This window comes from Oryctolagus cuniculus, chromosome 12, assembly GCF_051225735.1.
Source record: "Oryctolagus cuniculus isolate XC-2025 breed Fujian yellow rabbit chromosome 12, ASM5122573v1, whole genome shotgun sequence".
NCBI lineage: Eukaryota > Metazoa > Chordata > Mammalia > Lagomorpha > Leporidae > Oryctolagus > Oryctolagus cuniculus.
Genome location: NC_142878.1, coordinates 37,828,297 through 37,851,556, shown reverse-complemented (window position 1 = coordinate 37,851,556; position 23,260 = coordinate 37,828,297). Strand labels below are relative to the sequence as shown.

General features: G+C 40.5%; 1 protein-coding gene across 1 annotated transcript in view; it reads left to right on the top strand.

The window, feature by feature from the left end:
• The window catches only part of TTC6 (tetratricopeptide repeat domain 6), a 225,872-nt gene that overhangs the window by 155,770 nt on the left and 46,842 nt on the right, over positions 1–23,260 (top strand). Inside the window, exons 19-22 of the mRNA XM_008269509.5 lie at positions 695–771; positions 1,177–1,337; positions 21,064–21,198; positions 22,381–22,530. Of these exons, the coding sequence (XP_008267731.4) occupies positions 695–771; positions 1,177–1,337; positions 21,064–21,198; positions 22,381–22,530 (523 nt within the window). The remainder of the gene's footprint in view (positions 1–694; positions 772–1,176; positions 1,338–21,063; positions 21,199–22,380; positions 22,531–23,260) is intronic.

Here is a 23,260-nt window from a genome sequence, read left to right as displayed (position 1 = left end):
TGGATGTAGTTGTTATTTTTGCTAAACTTGAAGGTAACTTATTACATAAGATAAACAGCTTTTTCCCTTTGCTGTACCCTTCCGTCAAAATGCTTGCTACTGGTTAAGTTTTGCAGGTGAATAGTTGTATATTTATCAATTGCCTCCTGAAAGTAAGGTAACTTATTTTGAGCAGTTGTGATTGTATCCACAGAGGTACCAAACGTAAACCTTAGGCGATTCAGTGAAAAAAAGAATGATATATTGTATTCCAGACACAGTGGAGCTTGCTGTATAGGGGTCCTTTGCAAGCTATGAGTTGTCACTGCTGAAATACATAATAGTCTTTAAAGATTTATATACCTGGAAAAATGAAATGGAACAATGTTTTCTGATATAGGCTTGCTTTTTCATTTGACTCCTGATTCACATTTTAGCAATTTATACAAATACTTCCCTCTCTTTATATTTCTGGACAATACAAATTTTTCTTTCATTATCACTTTCTAAATTCTTTTCTTATCACAAGTCTGCTAGTTTGTCTATTTAGATGATAAGAATATCTATAATTTTCACCTTATTTTTATGCAAAAGTATGTAAATATACATGGATGTATTCTAATTATAAAATTTTAAGTACCTGATTATAAGAAACTTTATTTTTAGAAAAATTATTTTAGGTTGCTTAGAATCATAAAGCTACTATTTCTTTCAGAGGACAGTATCTTCTTATGATGAAATGCTATGAACTTGCAAAGTTCACTATTTATCAAGTATCAGAAATGAACAGAGGTAAGTACAGTTGATGCAAAATTATAATTGGTTTAAATCTTTTATACTACTTGAAATAGCTATATGTGTGTGAGTATATCATATATATATAATACATATAGCATCAGTTGAAAGTCAAAGTTAGGTTTTAGAACTTGAGGTTCACATGTACATAGTCAATTACTAAAATGATTATTTCAGTGAACTTTTGGAGAGCTGCTATCACAGAAAATATAAGGCTTACAATTGTACCTTTTAGTGTATAATTAGAATTTCTTATTTTTTTCTGGTAGTAAATAGTTTGGGTATAATATTGAGTTGTTAATTCAAAGAAAGTTTATTATATTGCTTGATTTCATTAAAATGATTATATTTTAAATCCTTGATACCTGGCAAAGGTATTGATAAACTTTCCTTTCCTTTTAGGTCTCATTGATTTGACTCCTATACAGCAAGCACTCATTTATTCATTTTGTGAAAATCATGACAAGGCCATTCAGGTCTCAGAAGGAATCACATGGAATAGACCTGATATGGCCACGTTTGCTCTAATAGCAAAAGCACATATGAAGGCCAAAAGAACAAAGGTGAGAAGTCCTCTGAGTAACACTTGCTAAATCCATGGTGCAATGTATAGATTGTACTTAGTTTGACATGTAACTATTATAAATCTAAACTAAAATCACTTTATAGAACTAAATTATACTACTCTTTTGTATTTTCTTTGTTAACTAATATTTAGGTTATTTTTTTCCCCTCTGAGGAATAGAGTTTCTCTAAATATTCTCTTTTTTAATCTTCTGTTAACACGTGGAATAGTTTTCCAGAATATATTCCCAGAGAGTGACTGTTCAGCTTTCAAGAAAGTGACACACATTGTAAAAATTGAAAGAAAAATAAGAAAGGGAGGAGGAGGTTGGAAGTGAGGGAGGAAAGAAAGACATGATGGAAAGTGTCATTATGCTGTTAAATCTGTATATATGATACATGAAATTTGTTCTTATATAAATAGAAAACATTTAAAAGAAAATGATACATTGTGCCCCAGAATTGTACCAATTCATTATCCTACCTGTGGCATGAGTGTTCCTGTTGATCTGTGTCCTCTACCATAAGTGGTGATATTAACTTAACTTTTGCCAATTTGGATAAAAATTTTTGTCTCACTGTTGTCTGGATCGCTGTTCCTGAGTCTGAGCATCAGGTTGAGTATCGGTGTTTATCAGTTACTCCTGTTCTCTCAATTTCCTTTTTCCATTTTTGTGCTTGTCTGGTTCTTAGTGATTTTGGGCATTTAAAAATGAACTCTGTACTCTAATCTTTGACTATGTGCCACATATCTTCTCAGAGTTGTGGTTTATCTAGGATTTTCTTTTTGTGTCTTAACTGTAATGTGTAAAACAATTTTAAATTTCTCAGGGCTTATTTTTTAAAAGATATTGTGTTGCTCCCCCTCTTCATGGAGGAATGACACTAAACCCTGCCTAGGCTTCCTATCCGAGTCACGGCACCATTATGTCGCTCCCCCTCTTCATGGAGGAACGACACTAAACCCTGCCTAGGCTTCATATCCGAGTCACGGCACCATTATGTCGCTCCCCGTCTTCGTGGAGGAACGACACAGGACCCTGCGCTGTTCTTTTGTCTGCTCGGCCCTCCCCGGGTTTGCTGCTGGTTCTTCCCGGGTTGGCTGCCGTCCCTTCCACCTCCGTGGAAGGGCGGTTCCCCCTGCCACTTTCCCCACTTCCGCGGGGGAGCGGCACACCGCCGGCCGGCTCTCTCGGGGGCTGCACAGGTGTTCCTTCAGATAGATGTTCCTTGTGCATGTTGTCTCTCTCCTCCTTTATAGTCCTCTTCCACCAATCCCAACTCTGCTACCCACACGCCGAGTACGCTGCTCTCCTCCAATCAGGAGCAGGTCCTGCAGCTTGTCAAGTTGGTGAGAGGCAGCTGGGTAGAAGCTGTTTCCTCCTCTCCCAGCGCCATATTGTGGGAGAGCAGATGCATAGAATAAATCTTAATTCCAGTAACTTAGTCAAGTCCAAGTTGCTCCCAGTTGCTCCCCACAGATCCCCCTTTCTTTTTATTTTTGGCGTTGATACGCGCCTGTCTTCGGTGCCCCGTGGCACACACTCTGCTCTGCTTACTAGAGTTGCCCACAGGTGCTTACAAGCCCTATCAATCAGGCAAACCGAATCCGGGTCCTCTCTTTGCCATGTTGTGAGGAGGTTTTTAGGCGCTGATGCGTGCCTGTGTTCAGTGCCCTGCAGCGCATGCTCTGCTCTGCTAGAACTGCCTGCAGGTGCTTACAAGCCCTACCAATCAGGCAGACCGAATCCAAGCCCTCTCATTGCCGTCTTGTGGGGAGACTTATTGGTGTTGATAATGTGCCTGTCTTCGGTGACCTGCAGCCGCCCACAGGTACTTATCGTCTTACTAATCAGGCAGACCGAATCCAAGCTCTCTCATTGCCATGTTGTGGGGAGGCCTTATTTTTCTCTATTTCTCTATCTCCGGGCATTCCTATTTCTCCTATTTTACTTCTATCTACCAGCATTCCTATTTCTCTCATTTTACTTCTAAACTTCTGTTTCTCGTATCCCCGCGGTTTCCCGGCGCCCGCCCCGAGGCTGCTTCTCGGCACCTCACCCGCGGCGGCTTCCCGGCTCTGCGCGGCTCGGCTTCGCGCGCTCAGCGGTCTCCATGCCCTTCGTGACCGCACCACAGCATTCGCGCCAGCCCCGCGTTCCCTATCTATTCACGCCCCGTGCTCTCTCTGCACGCGGCGGCTTCCGCGAATCACACAGCCTAGCTCACGTTTCCGCCACCGGTATTCAGTCTAAGCTCCCTGGGCTAACCTGGCGAATTCAACCTGGCTCACGTCTCCGCCTTTCGGTTTGGCTTCCCATCTTTTGCTCCCCGGGCTAATCTGACGGACTCCAACCTGGCGGCCCACGTCTCTGCCTCTGGTTCCAGATTTTCACCTTTTGCTCCCCGGGCTGACTTGAAGAATTCCAAGCTAGCTTACGTCTCCGCCTTGGCCTGCCCCCGCGGCTTCATCCTCCCTAACATTTTTCTCTACCCGGTATGTTTCCTAACTTTTCTTCCAACAATATTCCTCCCTCATTTCTCCTGGCTTCTCCCCACAGTCTGTATCCGAGTCTGTTTGTTCTAGCTTTCACTTTCGCTTTCGACCTAAGAGATTTCTCCCAGCTTCCCCCCGTAGTCCGTATCCGAGTCTATGCCTAGGCTTTCGATAGCTTCTTCCGGCACCTTTTCTATCCGGCTTTTCCCTAGGCTCTTTGCTAGTCTCTCTCTCCGGTATTTTCCCACTTCTTCCCGTTTCTTCCCTCCTAGGTTTCCTATCCGAGTCACGGCACCATTATGTTGCTCCCCCTCTTCATGGAGGAATGACACTAAACCCTGCCTAGGCTTCCTATCCGAGTCACGGCACCATTATGTCGCTCCCCCTCTTCGCGGAGGAACGACACAGGACCCTGCGCTGTTCTTTTGTCCGCTCGGCCCTTCCTGGGTTTGCTGCTGGTTCTTCCCAAGTTGGCTACCGACCCTTCCACCTCCGTGGAAGGGCGGTTCCCCCTGCCACTTTCCCCACTTCCGCGGGGGAGCGGCACACTGCCAGCCGGCTCTCTCGGGGGCTGCTCAGATGTTCCTCAGGTGTTCCTGGTGCATGTTGTCTCTCTCCTCCTTTATAGTCCTCTTCCACCAATCCCAACTCTGCTACCCACACGCCGAGTACGCTGCTCTCCTCCAATCAGGAGCAGGTCCTGCAGCTTGTCAAGTTGGTGAGAGGCAGCTGGGTAGAAGCTGTTTCCTCCTCTCCCAGCGCCATATTGTGGGAGAGCAGATGCATAGAATAAGTCTTAATTCCAGTAACTTAGTCTAGTCCGAGTTGCTCCCAGTTGCTCCCCACAATATTGTATAAGAAATTCTTCTCCATACCTAAGCTACTAAGATATTCTCTTACATTTTTACTAAAAAGTTTGCTTTGATTTTTCCATTTAAGACCAACTTACTCTACCTTAAGTTAATTTTTTTTTGTTGTTAAACAATGAAAGAATTTCAATATTCTCCATATGGAGATCCAAGTGTTTCAGTATTGTGTATTGAAATAGTCTCCTTAGTACAAAGATCTTCAGTGCTACATTTATCATATTTTAAATTTTCATATATGTTTGGATCATGGATGGTTTTGGTCAATTTTACTCCTGTTCAAAAATTCAATTATTGTTACCACAATCTTTCTTGTAATTTTGATACCTGCCAGAGACACTACTCTGCTACATACATTTTAAATTCATCTACCCATATCCATTAAAAACACTCTTGGACTTTTGATTGAAATTATACTAAATTTGAGGGAGAATTGACACCTTTAAGATAATGAATTTTTTAGTTTATGGCTATGATAATATACCTCCCCATTTATTTGACATTTTCTTTCAAATAGATTTTATATATCTTTTGTTGAAAGTGTTCCTAGATGTTTTCATAATTTTCATCACTATTATACATAGTATCTTTTAAAAAATATTTGTCTATTTTTTTAATTCTTTTCTTTATTTTCTTTCTTTATTTTTTTTGACAGGCAGAGTGGACAGTGAGAGAGAGACAGAGAGAAAGGTCTTCCTTTGCCGTTGGTTCACCCTCCAATGGCCACCATGGCTGGCGCGCTGTGGCCAGCGCACCGTGCTGATCCGATGGCAGGAGCCAGGTGCTTCTCCTGGTCTCCCATGGGGTGCAGGGCCCAAGGACTTGGGCCATCCCCCACTGCACTCCCTGGCCATAGCAGAGAGCTGGCCTGGAAGAGGGGCAACCGGGACAGACTCCGGTGCTCCAACTGGGACTAGAACCCGGTGTGCTGGTGCCACAAGGCGGATTATTAGCCTATTGAGCCGCGGCGCCGGCTATATTTGTCTATTTTAAAGTCAGAGTTACAGAGAGAGGAGAGATGCAGAGAGGGGGATTTTCCACCTGCTGATTCACTCTCAAAATGGCCATAATGGCTAGGTCTGGGCCAGGACAAAGCCAGGAGCTAGAAGCTTCTGGATCTCCCACGTGGGTGCAGATACCCAAACATTTGGGACATCTGCTGCTGCTCTCCCAGGGGCACATTAGCAGAGAACTGCATTGGTAGTGGAGCAGCTGGTACTCTAACCAGTGCCCATGTGGAATGCAAGTGTTGCAAGTGGCAGCTTTACCTGCTACACCGCAATACCAGGCAGGCCTGTAAGTGGTATCTAAAAAATTGGTTTACTGATGGTTTATAAAAATAAATTTTTTAATTTGCATAGTAATGAGCCAGTTTGCTGTGCTCTCTCCTATTGTCTCTGAAAATAGTTCAGATCATTATTTTGGGTTCATAAGTAGAAATTTAAATACTTTATAAATAAGAGTAGTTTATATCTTCCTTTATTTTTCTTTGTTCTCCATTTCTTTTTCTTATCTAACAGCAAAACAAAGAATGGTGACAGAGACATCCTGTCTTCTTCCAAATTTTAAAGAGATTTATGCTACTAAGAATGAAATTTATGGTTGATTTTTGTAGACTACTTGAACTAATATAAGGCTAAAGAATTTTCTTTCTGGGGCTGGTGCTTTGGCACAGTGGGCTAAGCTGCTGCTTAAAATGCTGGGATCCTCTTCTTGAGTGCACGTTCAAATACCAGTGGCACCAGTTCCTATCCATCTTCCTTCTAATGTATGTAGGAAGAAAACAGGTGATGGTCCAAGTACTTGGGCCCCTGCCAGCCATGTGAAAGACTTGGGTGGAGCTCCAGGCTCCAGGCTTCAACCTGGACCAGACCTTCTATTACAGCAATTTGGGGAGTGAACCAGTTGATGGAAACTCTCTCTCTCCATCCTACTCTTTCTGTTTCAAATAAATAAATAAATCTATAACAAGAATTTTCTATTGCCACTTTGAATTTTATTAAATTATTTACATCAAGTGTTGAAATGATTTTTATATTTTTATCCTTTAATATGTTAATGTAGCAGATTAGATGTCATAGATTATTTCATATTAGACCAACCAGGAATTCCTGAGTTAAACCAAGTTGATCAGAGAATATTATGTTTTTATACCTTACTAAATTTAGTTTGCTGGTGAGGATCTTTGTGTTTGTATTCATGAGTGGGAAAGGACTTGCTGGATTTGAGTATCAAGGCTGTATTGGTTCCCTGGGGTGACTTGGGTGAACATTCCTGTTTTCCTTTTTAAAAAGCTTGTATTTGAGAGAGGAGTGAGAATGCACTGTAACCCACTGATTCACTCTTCAGATGCCCACAATGGAATGTGTCAGGATGAAGCTGAGAGCTGGGACTCAATGCAGGTCTCTCTGGGTGTTGGTGACAGGGATCTAACTACTTGAACCATAACCTGCTGCCTCTCAAGATGCACATTAGTGGAGCTGGGACTCGAACCCAGGTACTCCACCATGGGTGAAGAGGTGATTTAACAAGCATCTTAACCACTAGGCAAAATGCCTCCCCCCTTTCTATTTGGTGAATGAATTTGTCTAAAGATTGAAATGACCTCTTCTTTTGATGATTAGTAAAAGGAACTTGTAAAGTCATCTGCTCTGCTTTCTTTGATAAATACGAAAATATTTAGTTCTTTAGCTGATATTATAACCACTGAGCACTCTAAATCAATGAATGCATGCCACACTCAAATTCTCCTCCTTGATGTTGACTCAGTGTGTGGAATCCATATTGTGAGACTGCTGTAGACATCTGACCTTACTGCGACTCCTTGCCTCCCATCAGCTCACCATGTATTACGATGCCAGTCTTGGGTTTTGGGGTATATGTGTACTGTAAATAGGATTGTTGAAGACATTCCCCAGAGAGTGTATCTTAGTTTCTTGAGAAACATTAATTGCAGCACTCTAACAACAGGCAACATTTAAAACTATTATGCATTGCCTTATATTGTTAAATTATGAGTAGTAGTATAGATGAAGTGGAGTTTTTAAACATATTGTCACTATTTTAGTTAACACCTAATCCAGTGAACATTGAAATTTTTCATAGGATTGGAGATTTGAATTGATATTTAGGAGACATCAGAGTCTAGTTAATGTCAGGTGGATTTCCTATTCATGTAAAGGACTTTTAGATATTTTCTGGATTTTTTGGTGTATACTCAATAATGCAAAACATGTATAGACTACTGCTACTACTACTACTGCTGCTGCTGCTACTGCTACTACTACTACTACTACTACTGCTGCTGCTACTAACAGTGAAAGGCAATTCACATCAATTAACCCTCTATATGCATCAGATAGAATGAGGGCATTGTGCCAATCTGGCCTCATTTCATTTTTACAATATTCTAGCATTTTAAAATTGCCATCACACCCATATTCTCAGGAATAAAATTCTTGGTTGACAGGATGGATTCTGGACATGAATTGCCTGGATTTTTATCCCAGGTCTACCATGTGCCATCCATGAGCCAACAAGAAAGTCACTCCTCTTTTCAGTTCTCACATCTTAAGATGGAGATGATTAGAGAACACGTAAGATTTTTTGCAAGCACTAAATGAGAAAAATCAAGTAACTACTTAAGTCTTTAGTATCCGGAACATAGTAAATACTTAATAAACAATAGCCATCATTATTCCTATTTTTTTTCTTCCTTAGGCCTTTTTGGACTTTTTATAGGTTCCATTCCACATGCATTTCATTATGAGTAACTATTTAATATACAAAAAAAATCTATGTTTTTGACCCTTGACCTCTCCAATTACTGACTCTGGTACAACCAAATCTTAGAAAATTTTCTACAATCATTATTTTCTTTTTTTCACATTCCACTCATTTGGTTACTCACTATAATCTGGCTTTGGTCCTCTTATGGCAAATACATTGTAAGATAACCAACAACAGGTATGACCTTGAATGTAGATGGAACCTGTGACTTGCTTCTAGCCAATAGGATAAGGCAAATGTAATTTTATGTCGTGGTCATAGTTATGTTATAGTATGTAAGACTCTTAGCAGACTGGAGAAACACTTCTGCCTTTGATGAAGCAAAGAGCTATAGGTGAACTGTCTTTGGGAGGACCCCACAATGGTGAACTTTGGTGGCCCTTGAATCTCAGGGCAACCTCCAGCCAAAAGCTAGACAGAAGTCTGCGCCCTCAGAAATACATCCACAAGGACGTGGACTTGAAGAAGGCACTTCCTTAGTTGAGCCTCCAAATGAGAACAAAACCAGGTTGAAGCCTTGTCTGCAGCCTGCGGGACCCAGAATGGAGAACTAAGTTAACCTGTGCCCAGACTCCTAGCCCATGGAAACTTGTGAGATAATAAGTGTGTATTGCTTTAAGGCACTAAGTTTGTGGTAACTTTTTTTTTTTTTTACAGAAATAGGAAACTAATGCAGATTTTAGTAACTGAAAATAGGGCAGTGCTATAACAAATACCTAAAAATACTAGAGCAGCTTTGGAACCAAGCAGAGGCTTTAAGAATTTGAAGGAGTGTAACAGATAAAGCTTAAATTCCCTCATATAGACTGTTACTAGATATCTGGTCTTCAAAGATGTTGGGGCAGAGGACCCACAAGCCAATAATGAACATATTGGAAAGCTAATAATGAACATATTATTGGAAACTGGTAGAAGGGGGATCCTTTTAATGTAGTGAGCAAAATTGTCTCCTGAAGTTCCGTGGGAAGAAGAATTAATAAGTGTGGAGCCAGGTTATATAGAGAAGATAGTTTCTAAGCAAACGTAGTGCTGTCAGGTCTCTTCTTGCTACACAGAGTAAAATGTGAGAGGAGAGAGAGAAATTAAGAACTGTTAAAACAAACTAGGACTTGGTGATGTTGAGAATTATCAACCTCTCCAAAAGGGCAAAAGATGATAAAATGAAAATATTCACTGTCAGGAAAGCATTTTCTAGAGAAAAGAATGTGATGTGACTGGGAAACTTTTTGCTAAGATCTCAGGAAGATCATAACGTTGGGGTACTCAGTCACGCTAATGCCTTTCAAGAAATTGAGAATATGCCTTAAAATCTTGTTACCCAAACAGGAGGATCTCTACAAGTTTAAGGGCATTGTCACTCAGACATCTCAGCAAGATGCAAAGTAAAGTTATTTTCTTGAAAAAATAATTAATGGATGTGACTTTTGTCTAACAGGGTGAGTTTCCTGTGAAATCCATGAAAGATCTCCCAAGATCTTAAGAAAATTATTTCTTCAGAAACCAGTTTGAACCAAACAAGACAAGAGAGTACAAAATGATAGGATGATGTTAGACCTCAAAATTATACTGGCAGGAAGGTTAATAAAACAACCCAGCAGCAAGCATGATCTCTTTCATGCAAAAGGTTGGCCCAGAGGACAGATAGGACTGAGAATCACAAAGATTGATTCTCATGTCTTTTTTTTTTTTTTTTGACAGGCAAAGTGGACAGTGAGAGAGAGAGACAGAGAGAAAAGTTTTCCTTTGCTGTTGGTTCACCCTCCAATGGCCGCCGTGGCCGGCACGCTGTGGCTGGCACACCACGCTGATCCGATGGCAGGAGCCAGGTGCTTCTCCTGGTCTCCCATGTGGGTGCAGGGCCCAAGTACTCCTCCACTGTATTCCCTGGCCACAGCAGAGAGCTGGCCTGGAAGAGGGGCAACTGGGACAGAATCTGGCGCCCCGACCGGGACTAGAACCCGGTGTGCCGGCGCCGCAAGGCGGAGGATTAGCCTAGTGAGCCGCGGCGCAGGCCGATTCTCGTGTCTTAAAACCTAATCAGTAGACTCTAGCATTGGCCAAAATAGGCTTCAAAACTTCCATGGACCAGTTTTGATGTTCCATTTCCCTACTCTTTGAACTGGAATATCTGTGGATGTTGTCCTGTTCCTGTCTCACCACTGATTTTTGGGTGTTTTAGGGACACGTAATTTCTATCTTTAGTTTCACAAATGGAGAGGAATTGTGCCCCAGGAGTAGTACATAATGGATTATACTCAAATGCTTCATTCGCAGTTGAACCTAATTTAAATGATGAGATTTTGGGCTGTGAGGTGATGTAGTAATGAGAACAGATTCCATGTATTTCATAGATACAATTATAGGAAGGTAACCTAGTGATACATTAACCTTGTTATTATGAAACAAATTGATATTAGGTTAGCGCAGTAATTGAAGAAAAACAGGATAGAGGAAAGTATGTGGCAGAGATGTTAGATTGTAGGGGTGAGAAAGTGTACTGTGGCAGACACCTCCTTGTTACCCTCAGGGAATCTTCCCCTTCTTTGAGTATGGATGAGACCTGTGACTTGCTTCTTAACTAACAGACTATGACAGAGTTAAGAGGATATCACTCCCTTGGTTATACTGCATTATGTAAGGTTCTTAGTAGACTGGAGAGAGACCTTCTGTTTACCTGAAAGATGGAAATTACCATCTTGTATCTGCCTAAGAAGAGGGACATAGTAGTAGAGAAGTGCAAACAGCCTTTAGGACATGAAGAGTGCTAACAGCCGACAAGAATCTGGGGTCCTCAGTCTTGCAGCCTCAATGCAATGAACCCTGCCAGCAACATAAATGAGCTTGGGAGCTGATTCTCTGTGGTTGTTTCCAGAGGACAGTGCAGTTCAGTTGATGCCTTGATTGCAATCTTGTGGGACCCGGAGCAGAGCATTTAGCTGAGCTATGCCCTGTCTCCTGACAGGCAGTGCAGGTATCTTTTTCATATGCTGGTTTAATTTCCTTTGAATGTATTCCCAGGAGTGGGATACTTGGGTAATGTGGTAGATTTTCTCCTCCCTCCCACTGTTTCTCTCTCTCTCTCTTTCATTTTTTCTTCCCTTCATTTAATTTCATTTTAAAATTTATTTATTTGAAAAAGTCACAGAGAGAGATGGAGAGACCGAGAAAGAGATGTTTTCCTTCCACTGACTCACTCTCCAAATGGCCACAATGACAGGGGCTAGATCAGCTGAAACCAGGAGGCAGGAGCTATATCCGTGTCTCCCACATGAGTGGCAGGGATTCAAGCACTTGGGCCATCATCCTCTGCTTTTCCCAAACTATTAGCAGGGAGCTGGATCAGAATTGAGGCAGCCAGATCTTGAAGCGGCACCCATATGGGTTGCTGGCTTCCCAGGTGGCAGCTTTGTCCGTTACACCAAAATTATGGCCCCTATATGGTAGATTTTGTTTATAACATCACCAACATTTGTGATTTTTTGATTTTTGGGTAAAAAGCTAACTGTAGTGAGATGACACCTCATTTACCTGACGGCTAGCATTCCTGAGCATTTTTTTCATGTATCTATTGGCCATTTGTATTTCATCATTTGAACAATGCTTGTTCATATCCTTTGCCCATTTCTTAACTGAATTGTATTATTGTTGTTGAGTTTCTTGAGCTTTTTATATATTCTGAATATTAATGATTTACCAGATATATAATTTGTATTTTCTCCTACTCTGTTGGTTGCTTCTTTACTTTGTTAATTATTTTCTTTGCTGTCCAGAAATTTCTTTTTTTTTAATATTTATTTATTTGAAAGAGTTACACAGAGAGAGGGAGAGATGGAGAGAAAGAGAGATCTTCCAACTGCTGACTCACTCCCCAGGTGGTTGCAACAGCCAGGGGTAGGCCAGGTAAAGCCAGGAATCTGGGTCTCCTACATCAGTGCAAGGTCTCAGCACTTGGACCATCTTCTGATGCTTTTCCCAGGCCATTAGCAGGGAGCTGGATCAGAAGTGGAGTATCTGGGACATGAACCAACACCTATATGGGATGCCAGCATTGCTGGTGATGCTTTACCCACTATGCCACAACCTTGGTCCCTGGAGTCTACACTTGATAAAATCACATGTATCTATTTTTGTGTTTATTGCTTGTGCTTCTTGGGTTTTATCAAAGAAGTCAGTGCCTAGATTGAAGTATTTCCTCTGCTTTCTTCTAGTAATTTGATGGTTTCAGGTCTTAAGTTGTGAGTTGATTTTGTATAGGTATAAGGTAGGGTTTTTGTTTCAAACTTCTGCATTTAGAAACCAAATTCCCAATTCCGTATGTTGAAGAGATTGTCCTTTCTTCAGGGAATTATTTTAGCTCATTTGTCAAAGATTAGTTGATTGTAGATGTTTGAGTTATTTTCTGGAGTTTGTATTCTGTTACATTGGTCTATACATGTTTTTTTTTTTTTTTTTTTTTTTTTTGGCAATACCATGCTGTTTTGATTATAAAGCCCTGTAGTACGTCTTTTTATTTTTTTTTGGCAGGCAGAGTGGACAGTGAGAGAGAGAAACAGAGAGAAAAGTCTTCCTTTGCTGTTGGTTCACCCTCCAATGGCTGCTGCAGCTGCAGCCGGCCGGCGTACCGCGCTGATCCGATGGCAGGAGCCAGGTACTTATCCTGGTCTCCCATGGGGTACAGGGCCCAAGTACTTGGGCCATCCTCCACTGCACTCCCTGGCCACAGCAGAGAGCTGGCCTGGAAGAGGGGCAACTGGGACAGAATCCGTCGCCCCGACCGGGACTAGAACCCAGTGTGCCAGCGCCGCAAGGCGGAGGATTAGCCTAGTGAACTGTGGCGCCGGCCGTGTAGTATGTCTTGCAATTTGGTATTGTAGTACCACTGGCTTTGTTTGTATTATTCAACCTTGCTTTGGCTTTTAGAGATCTTTTGTGTTTCCAAATGATTTTTTTTCTAGTTCTGTGAAGAATGTTCTTAGAATTTTGATTATGATCACCTTGAATCTATAAATTGCTTTGGGTAGTATGGATGTTTTATTCCTATCAGAAAATGAAATAATTTATTTCCTTTTTTTAATATTCCATCTAGAATCTACATATTCCTGAGATTTTTACAGTGCATTGTGAATGAGTACGAAGTTGATAATCTTCTCAGTTCAAATTGTTTTACCAAAACATGACATGTTATTTCCTTATTAAAATTTAATATAGAGAACAGGTATCACAGATACAATTCTAAGAAGATAATAATTCTTCCCTCCCTCCAATCTTCCCTCTCTCAATCCTCTTGCCTTCCTTCCTTGCTTTTCTTTTTCCTTTAATGTTTGCAATAACATACTTCAGTTTAATTTATAACAGTCTTAATGCACCACTAACCATAGCATTCAACAAGTAAAAAGTAGAAATACCATTGTTTTACAGAAATATAGACAAGGGCTATAAACAATAATCAAATCATAAGATGTCAGTTTCATTCTTATACTTTTTTTATAAGTTCTTTCTCATTCAGAATATTGTTGGTGTGTAAGAATGTTGTTGATTTTTGTATATTGATTTTATATCCTGCAACTTTACCAAATACTCATGAGTTCAAATAGTCTCTTAGTGGTGTGTTTCAGTTCCTCTGCGTAAAGGACCATTGCATCTTATACGGGGATAGTTTCACTTCCTCATTTTCAATTTATATATTTTTGATTTCCTTATCTTTCCTAATGGCTCTAGCTAAAACTTTCAGAATTATATTGCATATGACAGTGGAGAGAGTGGATATCCTTGTCTGGTTCCTGATCTTAGTGGAAATGCTTCCAGCTTTTCTCCGCTTAACATGATGTTGGCTGTGGGTTTGTCATACGTTGCCTTTACTGTGTTGAGGTATGCTCCTTTCATACCCAATTTTTAAAAGGCTTTTTTTTTTAAATCAGGAAAAGATGTTGTGTTTTATCAAATGCTTTATCTGTATCTATTGAGAGAATCACCTGATTTTTAGCCTTCATTTTGCTGATATGATGTATCACATTTATTGATTAGTGCATGTTCCCTGCATCCCTGGGATCAATCCTGCTTGGTCAGAGTAGGTGATGTTTTTGATGTGTCGGTGGATTTGACTTGCTGAGGATTTGTTTGGTTTGTGTTTAGTTGAGGATTTTTGAGACTGTTTATTAGGGATTTTGGTCTACAGTGCTCTTTTTTTGATTGTATCTTCGATTTTGGAATTAAGGGAACACTGGCCTCATCAACTGAGTTTGGAATGATTCCCTCCCTTGCACCTCTTTTGAATAGTTTAAGAATTGGACTAGTTCTTTTTTGAAAGTTTGAAGAATTCAGCAGTGAAGTCATGTGGTCCTGGCTTTTCTTTGTTGTGAGACTCTCACTGAATCAATCTAGCCTTGGTTATTGGTCTACTCAGGTATTCTGTGTCTTCCACCTCGATTTTGTTAAGTTATATGTGTTCAGAAATCTATTCATTTCTTCTAGATTTTCCAATTTATTGACACATATATGTTCATAATAATTCCTAATGATTCTATGCATTCCTGCCATATCAATTTTAACACCTCCTTTTCACCTCTGATTTTTATTAATTTGGATTTTCTTTCTTTTTTGGTTAGTTGGGAAAATAGTTTATCAATTTTGTTTATTTTTTTAATCAGCTCTTTATTTCACTGATTTTCAGTATCATTTTTGATTGCTGTTTCATTTATTTCTTCTCCAATTTTTATTATTTCATTCATTTTAACTAATTTTGGGTTTGGTTTGTTCTTATTTTCCTAGGTCCATAAGATGCATTGCTGAACATTTCTTTAAGTTTTTTTTTATTTGAAAGGTAGAATTAAAGAGAAAGAGAGAGGAAGAGAGAGAGAGAGAGGGAGGGAGAAAGAGAGAGGTCTTTCATCTGCCAGTTTACTCCCCAAATGGCCACAATGGCTGGAGCTGAGTCAGTCAGAAGCCAGGAGCCAGGAGCTTCTGCGTCTCCCATATGAGTGCAAGGGCCCAAGCACTTGGGCCATCTTCTGCTGATTGCCCAGGTACATTAGCAGGGAGCTGGATTGGAAGTAGGGCAGCAAGGTCTTGAATCAACGCCCATATGGGATGTCAGCATTGCAGGTGGAGTCTTAACTTGCTATGCCACAATGTCAGCCTCATAGATCATTTTTTGATACTTTCCAGTTTTTGATATAGGCACTTATTGCTATAAATTTTTCTTTTAACACTGCTTTTGCTGTGTCTGGTAAATTTTGATATGTTGTGTTTGCATTTTTATGCATTTCAAGGAATTTTTTGATTTCCTCATGATGCTATATTCATTCAGGAGCATGTTGTTTAGTCTTCTTGTGTTGGTATATTTTCTAAAGTTTTTTTGTTGTTAGTTTCCAGCTTCATTCCATTATACTCAGAAAAGATACATGATAATATTTCAGTTTTTTGAATTATTTTGAATGTATTTTATGACCTACTATATGATCTATCCTTAAGAATCTTCTGTGCAGTGATGAAAAGAATGTGTATTCTGCAGTTGTGGAATGAAATGTTCTATAGATATTTATTAGGTCCATTTGGTATAATGTACATTAGCTCTGTTGTTTGCTGATTTTTTTTAATCTGGTTGATGTATCCATTAATGAAAGTGGGATGTTGAAGTCATCTGCTATTACTGTATTGGAGCTTATGTCTCCCTTTTAGATCCATTAATATTTGTTTTAGAAAACTAGGTGCCCTGACATTGGATGAATATACATTTATTATAGTCATAGCTTGTTAAATTGATCCCTTAATCATTACACAGTGACCTTGTGTGTGTCTTTTAACAGTTTTGTCTTAAAGTCTATTTTGTCTCATATGAGGATAACTACTCCTGCTTGCCTTTGATTTCCACTTGCAAGGAATAACTTTTTCCATCCTTTTTCTTTCAGTCTTTGTATATCTTTATTGGTAAAGTGTGTTTCTTGTAGGCTGCATATAGATTTTCTTTAAAATCCATTCATCCAGTCTGTATCTTTTAAATGAGGAATTAATCCATTCACATTGAAGGTTATTATTGATAAGTAATGACTTGTTTCTGCCAGTTTTCCACAAATGTTCCTATTTTTTGTTTTGAATCTCCTTTACTTTGCAAGGTTTTCTGCCTTCATACTCTTTCATGATACTGATTGTATTTCTTTGTTTCTGCATATAGTGCATCCTTAAGTATCATTCGTAAGGCTGGCAGGTGGTAACACATTCTTGCAATTTTTGCTTGTTTTGAAAGTTCTTTATTTCATCTTTATGAATGAGAGCTTTTCTGGGTAAAGTGTTCTGGGTTGTCAGTTTTCTATTTTAGAACTTGAGCTATGTCTCTCCATTCTCTCCTGTCCTGTAGGGTTTCTGTTGGGAAGTCTTCCATCATCTGATGGGAGTTCCTTTAAAAGTGACCTGACATTTCTCTCTTGCATATTTTAGGATATTCTCTTTTTTATTTTTATTTATTATTATTTTTTTATTTTTTGACAGGCAGAGTGGACAGTGAGAGAGAGAGACAGAGAGAAAGGTCTTCCTTTGCCGTCGGTTCACCCTCCAATGGCCGGCGCGCTGCGGCCGGCGCACTGCACTGATCCGAAGCCAGGAGCCAGGTGCTTCTCCTGGTCTCCCATGCGGGTGCAGGGCTCAAGCACTTGGGCCATCCTCCACTGCACTCCCGGGCCATAGCAGAGATCTGGCCTGGAAGAGGGGCAACCGGGACAGAATCCGGCGCCCTGACCAGGACTAGAACCCGGTGTGCCGGTGCCGCTAGGTGGAGAATTAGCCTAGTGAGCCGCGGCACCGGCCAGGATATTCTCTTTATGTTTTACTTTTCAAAGTTTGATTATTGGGGCCAGCACTGTGGCGCAGCAGGTTAAAGCCCTGACTGAAGCGCTGGCATCCCATATGGGCGCTATTTCTAGTCCTGGCTGCTCCTCTTCTGATCTAGCTCTCTGCTGTGGCCTGGAAAAGCAGTGGAAGATGGCTCAAGTCCTTGGGCCCCTGCAGCCATGTGGGAGACCTAGAAGAAGTGCCTGGCTCCTGGCTTTGGATCAGCACAGCTCCGGCCGTTGCAGCCATCTGGGGAGTGACCCAGTGGATGGAAGACCTCTCTCTCTGTCTTTATCTCTCTCTGTAACATCATTTCTGATCATGCCTATTTGGGTTTCTTCTAAGTGCTTCCTGAATTTGGATGTCCAAATCTTTCTTCAAATTGGGGCAATTTTCTGCTATTATTTCATGGAGTAGGTTTAATAAACCATTCTTTTACCCCCATACCTTCAGGAACTCCTAAGAACTGTATATTTGGTCATTTGATGATATCCCATAAACCTTGCACTGCTTTTGTTCTAATTTTTTTCTTTCTTTCCTTTTTTTCCACTGACTGATATATTTCAAAAACTTGTCTTCTACACTGGACATTCTTTTTTTCTGCCTCATTAAGTCTATTTTTAAGGCTTCCCACTGTATTTTTTAGTTTACTTATTGAATGTTTCATTTCTAATATTTCTATTTGGTTGTTTTTCAGTGTTTCTCCCTTCACTGAATTTGTTGTCCATACCATATACTGATTTCCTAATTTCATTTAACTCTTTCTCTGTATTTTTGAAACCTTACAATCATTCTTTTGAAATCTTTTTCAGGCATTTCACCAATGTCCCTTTTTTCACATTTCAGTATTAATGCATTATTGTATTGTGTTCCTTTTGAGGAGTCGTTGCCCTTCTTTATGTTTCTTGTTTTCCTACATTGATTTTTGTACATTTGGGGGATGTTTTATTTCTATCACTTCTAGAGGATTTTTTTATTTTTTGACAGGCAGAGTGGACGGTGAGAGAGAGAGAGACAGAGAGAAAGGTCTTCCTTTGCCGTTGGTTCACCCTCCAGTGGCCACCACGGCTGGCGGGCTGTGGCCGGCGCACTGCGCTGATCCGAAGGCAGGAACCAGGTGCTTCTCCTGGTCTCCCATGGGGTGCAGGGCCCAAAGGACTTGGGTCATCCTCCACTGCACTCCCTGGCCACAGCAGAGAGCTGGTCTGGAAGAGGGGTAACCGGGACAGAATCCGGCGCCCTGACCGGGATTAGAACCCGGTGTGCTGGCGCCGCAAGGCGGAGGATTAGCCTAGTGAGCCACGGCACTGGCCACTGGAGGATTTTTTTTTTTTTTGACTGAAGGCTGTATTCCTGGGGTTGTGCCTCTGGGACTCCAGCCTGGGGCATCTACTGCTAACACCTGAGTTCCAGAGGTGTGTGCTAGTTGAGGTAGTTGAGGTCAGGGAGCTTAGGCCACAGTTTTGGTGGAGCAAGTGTCCAGAGCAATATCCAAGATGGGTGTGGTGGAGCACCTCTGGCTACAGTCAGGGGAGGTAAAGTTTGAGCCAGCTGGTGTGTTCACCCTCCCAGCTTTTCTCTGTGCCAGGTGAACAAGCTGATTGCTAACTTAGAGTGAACTCATGGTGCCAATGTACTTCACCCACTCAGATGTGGGCAGCATTCGGAGCACTGACCACCCCACAGTCTGCTCCACGATTCCATTGTGAGATCCATCCCTAGTGTGCATGGAGCTCTGGATCTCTGGTCTGACTACATGGGTGCTTGGGAACCTAGTAACAACCTGCTGTTTTTCAAGTGGAGGCAGGCAGCTGGAGAGGATGGCTCTCAGTTCAGAAGAGGCCATGTCTTCTTATTTCCACAGTGCTAGGCGCTCCCACAGCTGCCCTGCCCTCACTGTCCCCCACAGTGCAGAGTGCGGTATGGGCATGGGTTCTAGGGCTGCCACTGCCCTGCTGGGCCCAGCTGGCCCTGTGGGGGCTGTTTTCCCTGCTAGAATGCAGGAAAGTCTCTGAGGCCCCTGCAAAGAAGATAGGCAAGAACTTCTGAGCAGCTCCCGTCTCAGGATGGCACCCCTCCTCCCTGTCCCCCAATCCCTGCCCGAGGAGTTGGGGAGTGCACTGTGCAGATTCCCCTCTAGAGTCCGAGAGCCCCAAGCCTTTGAGGGAGTACTGCTTACTGAGCCGTTCGTCTGCGGCAGCACAGTTCTCTGAGGGGGATCACCCTGGTGAGAGGTCGGAGCTCATGGGCTCTGCCTATGCACTCCTGTTCATCCTCTCCCCCATCTGCCAGTATGCCTCAGATACTGCCTTACTGCTCTTTCTCCTCTCTCTGAACTGCTCTGCCTGTTATGGCTGTCCCACTGTGTTCCTCCTTCTCTCCCTCTGCCTCTGGTGCTGTTTGTCAGGCAGCTGACCTCTAGATGTAGCTAATTTGGAGTACCTCAGTGAAGGAGGAAGCAAACATAGGACTTCCTCTAGACGGCCATCTTGAATTCCAGAGCTTGAAGTGTTGCTAATGACGTGACTTCCTTGTTGCAAAGCCTTGTCATTTCTCAGTATGTGTCGTTGTCTACTTCTCATTCTCATTTGAAAATTGATCTTCCCCCACCTTTCAGCTGTACCCCTTTATATTTGCTTTGATCCTCTTCTTCCCCCCAACCCTTGCCATTGCTCCAGCTGGAAGCTGGGAATCATTGTTTGCCTGCCCCCTTCTAGTGATGTTTCCTTGGTTCTACTTTCTAAATATTTATCACATTTACCTGCTTAGGCGCTTATCACATCCAAGTTAAATCTCACTGTTTCTTCAGCAATTTAATATGTCTCAGAAAATGGGATGAATAACATTAATATTTCTATATTGATATATGCAGTAATCATTAGATGATATTTCTAGCTGTAAAACTGAATTTTTTTCATTAATGAATTTCAAGTATTTTGGCTAAATAATTTAAGAGGGTGATTTTTGATGGTAGTTTGTTTTCTGGTGCCAGTAGAACCCCCTGAAGAACATAGAAGTGTATAATAAAGGTTGATTAAAATTACATCATGAGAGTAGGTATTTAACCTAGTAATTAAGATGCCTGCATCCCATATTGGGGTGCATCGGTTCCAGTCTCAGTCCTGGCTCCTGACTCCAACTTGTTGCCAGTGCACCTGGGACACAGTGGTGTTGGTCAAGTAATTGGGTTCCTGTTATCCATGTGGGAGACTTGGACTGTGTTCCCAGCCCCTGTTTTTGGCACAGCCCAGCTCCAGCTCTTGTGGGTATTTGGGAGTGAATCAGTGGATGGGAGCTATTTGTCTGTCTTTTTCTCTCTCTGTCTAGACATCTCAAATCAATAAATTTAAAAAGTTATATCCAATAATATCCATTAAGATCTTTTACAAGCTCATAGCTTCTCAAGAAAATTACTGGGAAATTGATAATAAACTAGTCCATAAATTTGTCTAACATAAGTCTATAACAAAATAGTCTTTAGAATTTAGAAATTATAGTTCCCAACATTGACATGTGTGAGCTTGGCTTGTAGGATAAGACCTTGGGCAGGATTCAGGGAGATCAGACTCCCTCACCAGGTCCTCTTCTCAAGGTGTATGGACAAACGTGGCCTTACCAGGTCGGTGTGTCCCCATGTGCAGTGAGTGTGGAGCATTGTGCTCTGCGTTTCATTTAACATTTACAGCTTTAATGTTAAATAACCATTACAAAGAAACGCTCTCTCTTCTCTCTTCTTTTTTATCATTCTAGGAAGCTGTGAGGAGGTTTAAGGAGGCAGTGGATGCTTTCTCTCTTTCTGATCAAGGACCGAACGCTGTTTCTCTTTTAGCAGACTGTCTGTATAATCTGGGTCTCTGTTACACAGAGGAAGGCAACATCCAAATGGTATTTTGTATATTTAGAAACATAGGTTAATTATGGTTTTAGAAACTCCTTGCATTCATTCTATTTCTGAAGGCTGCCCATATAGTGAGTGATTTCTCACAAAGCTTGATTTCTTAGACTCAGTCTGTGCCCTGCAATACTTATAACTGGTTTTAATCAAAGCATTTTATTTGATACTTTTTATCAACAGTGTTATAAAACTAATGTGTGTTTCCTGCCAAAACAGTAAGTCTGAATGGAGGAAACTAGTAAAATAATTTCATCACATTAATATGAATTTACTTAAATTTTGAGTAGTCTAAACCAAGTGCTTCAGTGTAATGTAGAATAAATGGAGAATGATTAGAATACTCTTTGACTCTTCTTATTGACAATGGGATAATTCAGATTAGATTGAAACTAGTTATTAAGATGGGCAAATTCACTGAAAATCCTTGACTCGATTATTATAGATGTATTTAGTCTCTACTATATAGTAGAATTCTTCACTTTAAATTGTAACTTATATGATAATTATGTAAAATAATTTATATTATCCAATGGCTAATGTTGGATATTCCACAACTCCATCTTTATATACCAACCCCCCCCCCTCAATCATGCATATCATTCAAATCATTATATTCCTGGGATGGACAGTATCTTAAATTTGGATTTCTATAGCCTAGGAAAAAAATTTCACTTGACTAGTTGTTCCATTAAGAAACTCCAGTTAGTACAAGATTAATTAAAATTTTCTTCAAGTTTTTTTTTGTCCTTTTAGACAACCAGAGAAAACTCATCTTACTATGCTAGGAAAAGTTTTGGTAGTTCCTTGTTTTGAAATTTCATAACTGTGTTTCTGTCATGGGTTTTAGAAACTCATGGAAAATAAATATACTGGTTGTGATTTCTTTGAATAAATGCAATCTAAAGATGAATTGTTAAAATTATAGTCTCAAAAGCGTTACAATATAACAACATGGATTATGTAAACATTTGAGAATAAGGAAAGGGGCCTTTAGTTATAAAAATAAACATGACTTGTTCCTAAATATTACAAGGTTCATTGTGAGAAATGTTTTGAAACTGATCAAAAATAGAGTGAAGTTTTCAAAAACAATAATGCATTGTAGTACATTAACATTTAAAATTAATGTTACATCACTAAGTGGTTTGTGTTTTAACAATATATTCTTCTAGGCTTTTGATTACTTTACAAGAGCTGTGAAAGTAAATCCTGATTTTGCAGAAAGCTTTTACCAACGAGGGCTTTGTAAAGTAAAATTGCACAAGGATAATTCAATTCTGGATTTTAATCGTGCGATTACCCTCAATCCAAAACATTACCAGGTATATAAATAAATGACATCAATGACCTAGAGAGTATACTAATTTTGGTAAGACTATTAAAGACTATTAAATTTGGTAAGACTATTAAATTGTTGTTAATATTACTTAGCAATAGTTGATAACTTATATCTACTTTTTAACTAGCTATATTTTGATAATTCAAAATATCTATATTTTCCCTTGAACTATAAGGTTATTTCCATCAGTAATGTTATGCTTTATGTACTGTTATAAAACTTTATGAACTATTATAAAATGCTCTATGAACTTTGACATATATAAATACTGTTAATATAGTAAATTAGGTATGAATAATACAAATTTTATATACCATATTGCTATTTTTATTTACTTCTTGTTTTTTGCTGTCATATTGATTGCTATATTCTAATAGATTCAATAGGCAAAAATTGATTGGATTATGTTTCTGAGAATCTGAACTTGGGGAATTAGTATTAATAGTCTTATTTATTTATTTTATTTTATTTTTTTGACAGGCAGAGTTAGATAGTGAGAGAGAGAGACAGAGAGAAAGGTCTTCCTTTCTGTTGGTTCACCCCACCAATGGCCACCATGGCCAGCGCGATGCGCCTATCCGAAGCCAGGAGCCAGGTGCTTCTTCCTGGTCTCCCATGTGGGTGCAGGGCCCAAGCACTTGGGCCATCCTCCCCTGCCTTCCCAGGCCACAGCAGAGAGCTGGCCTGGAAGAGGAGCAACCGGGACAGAATCT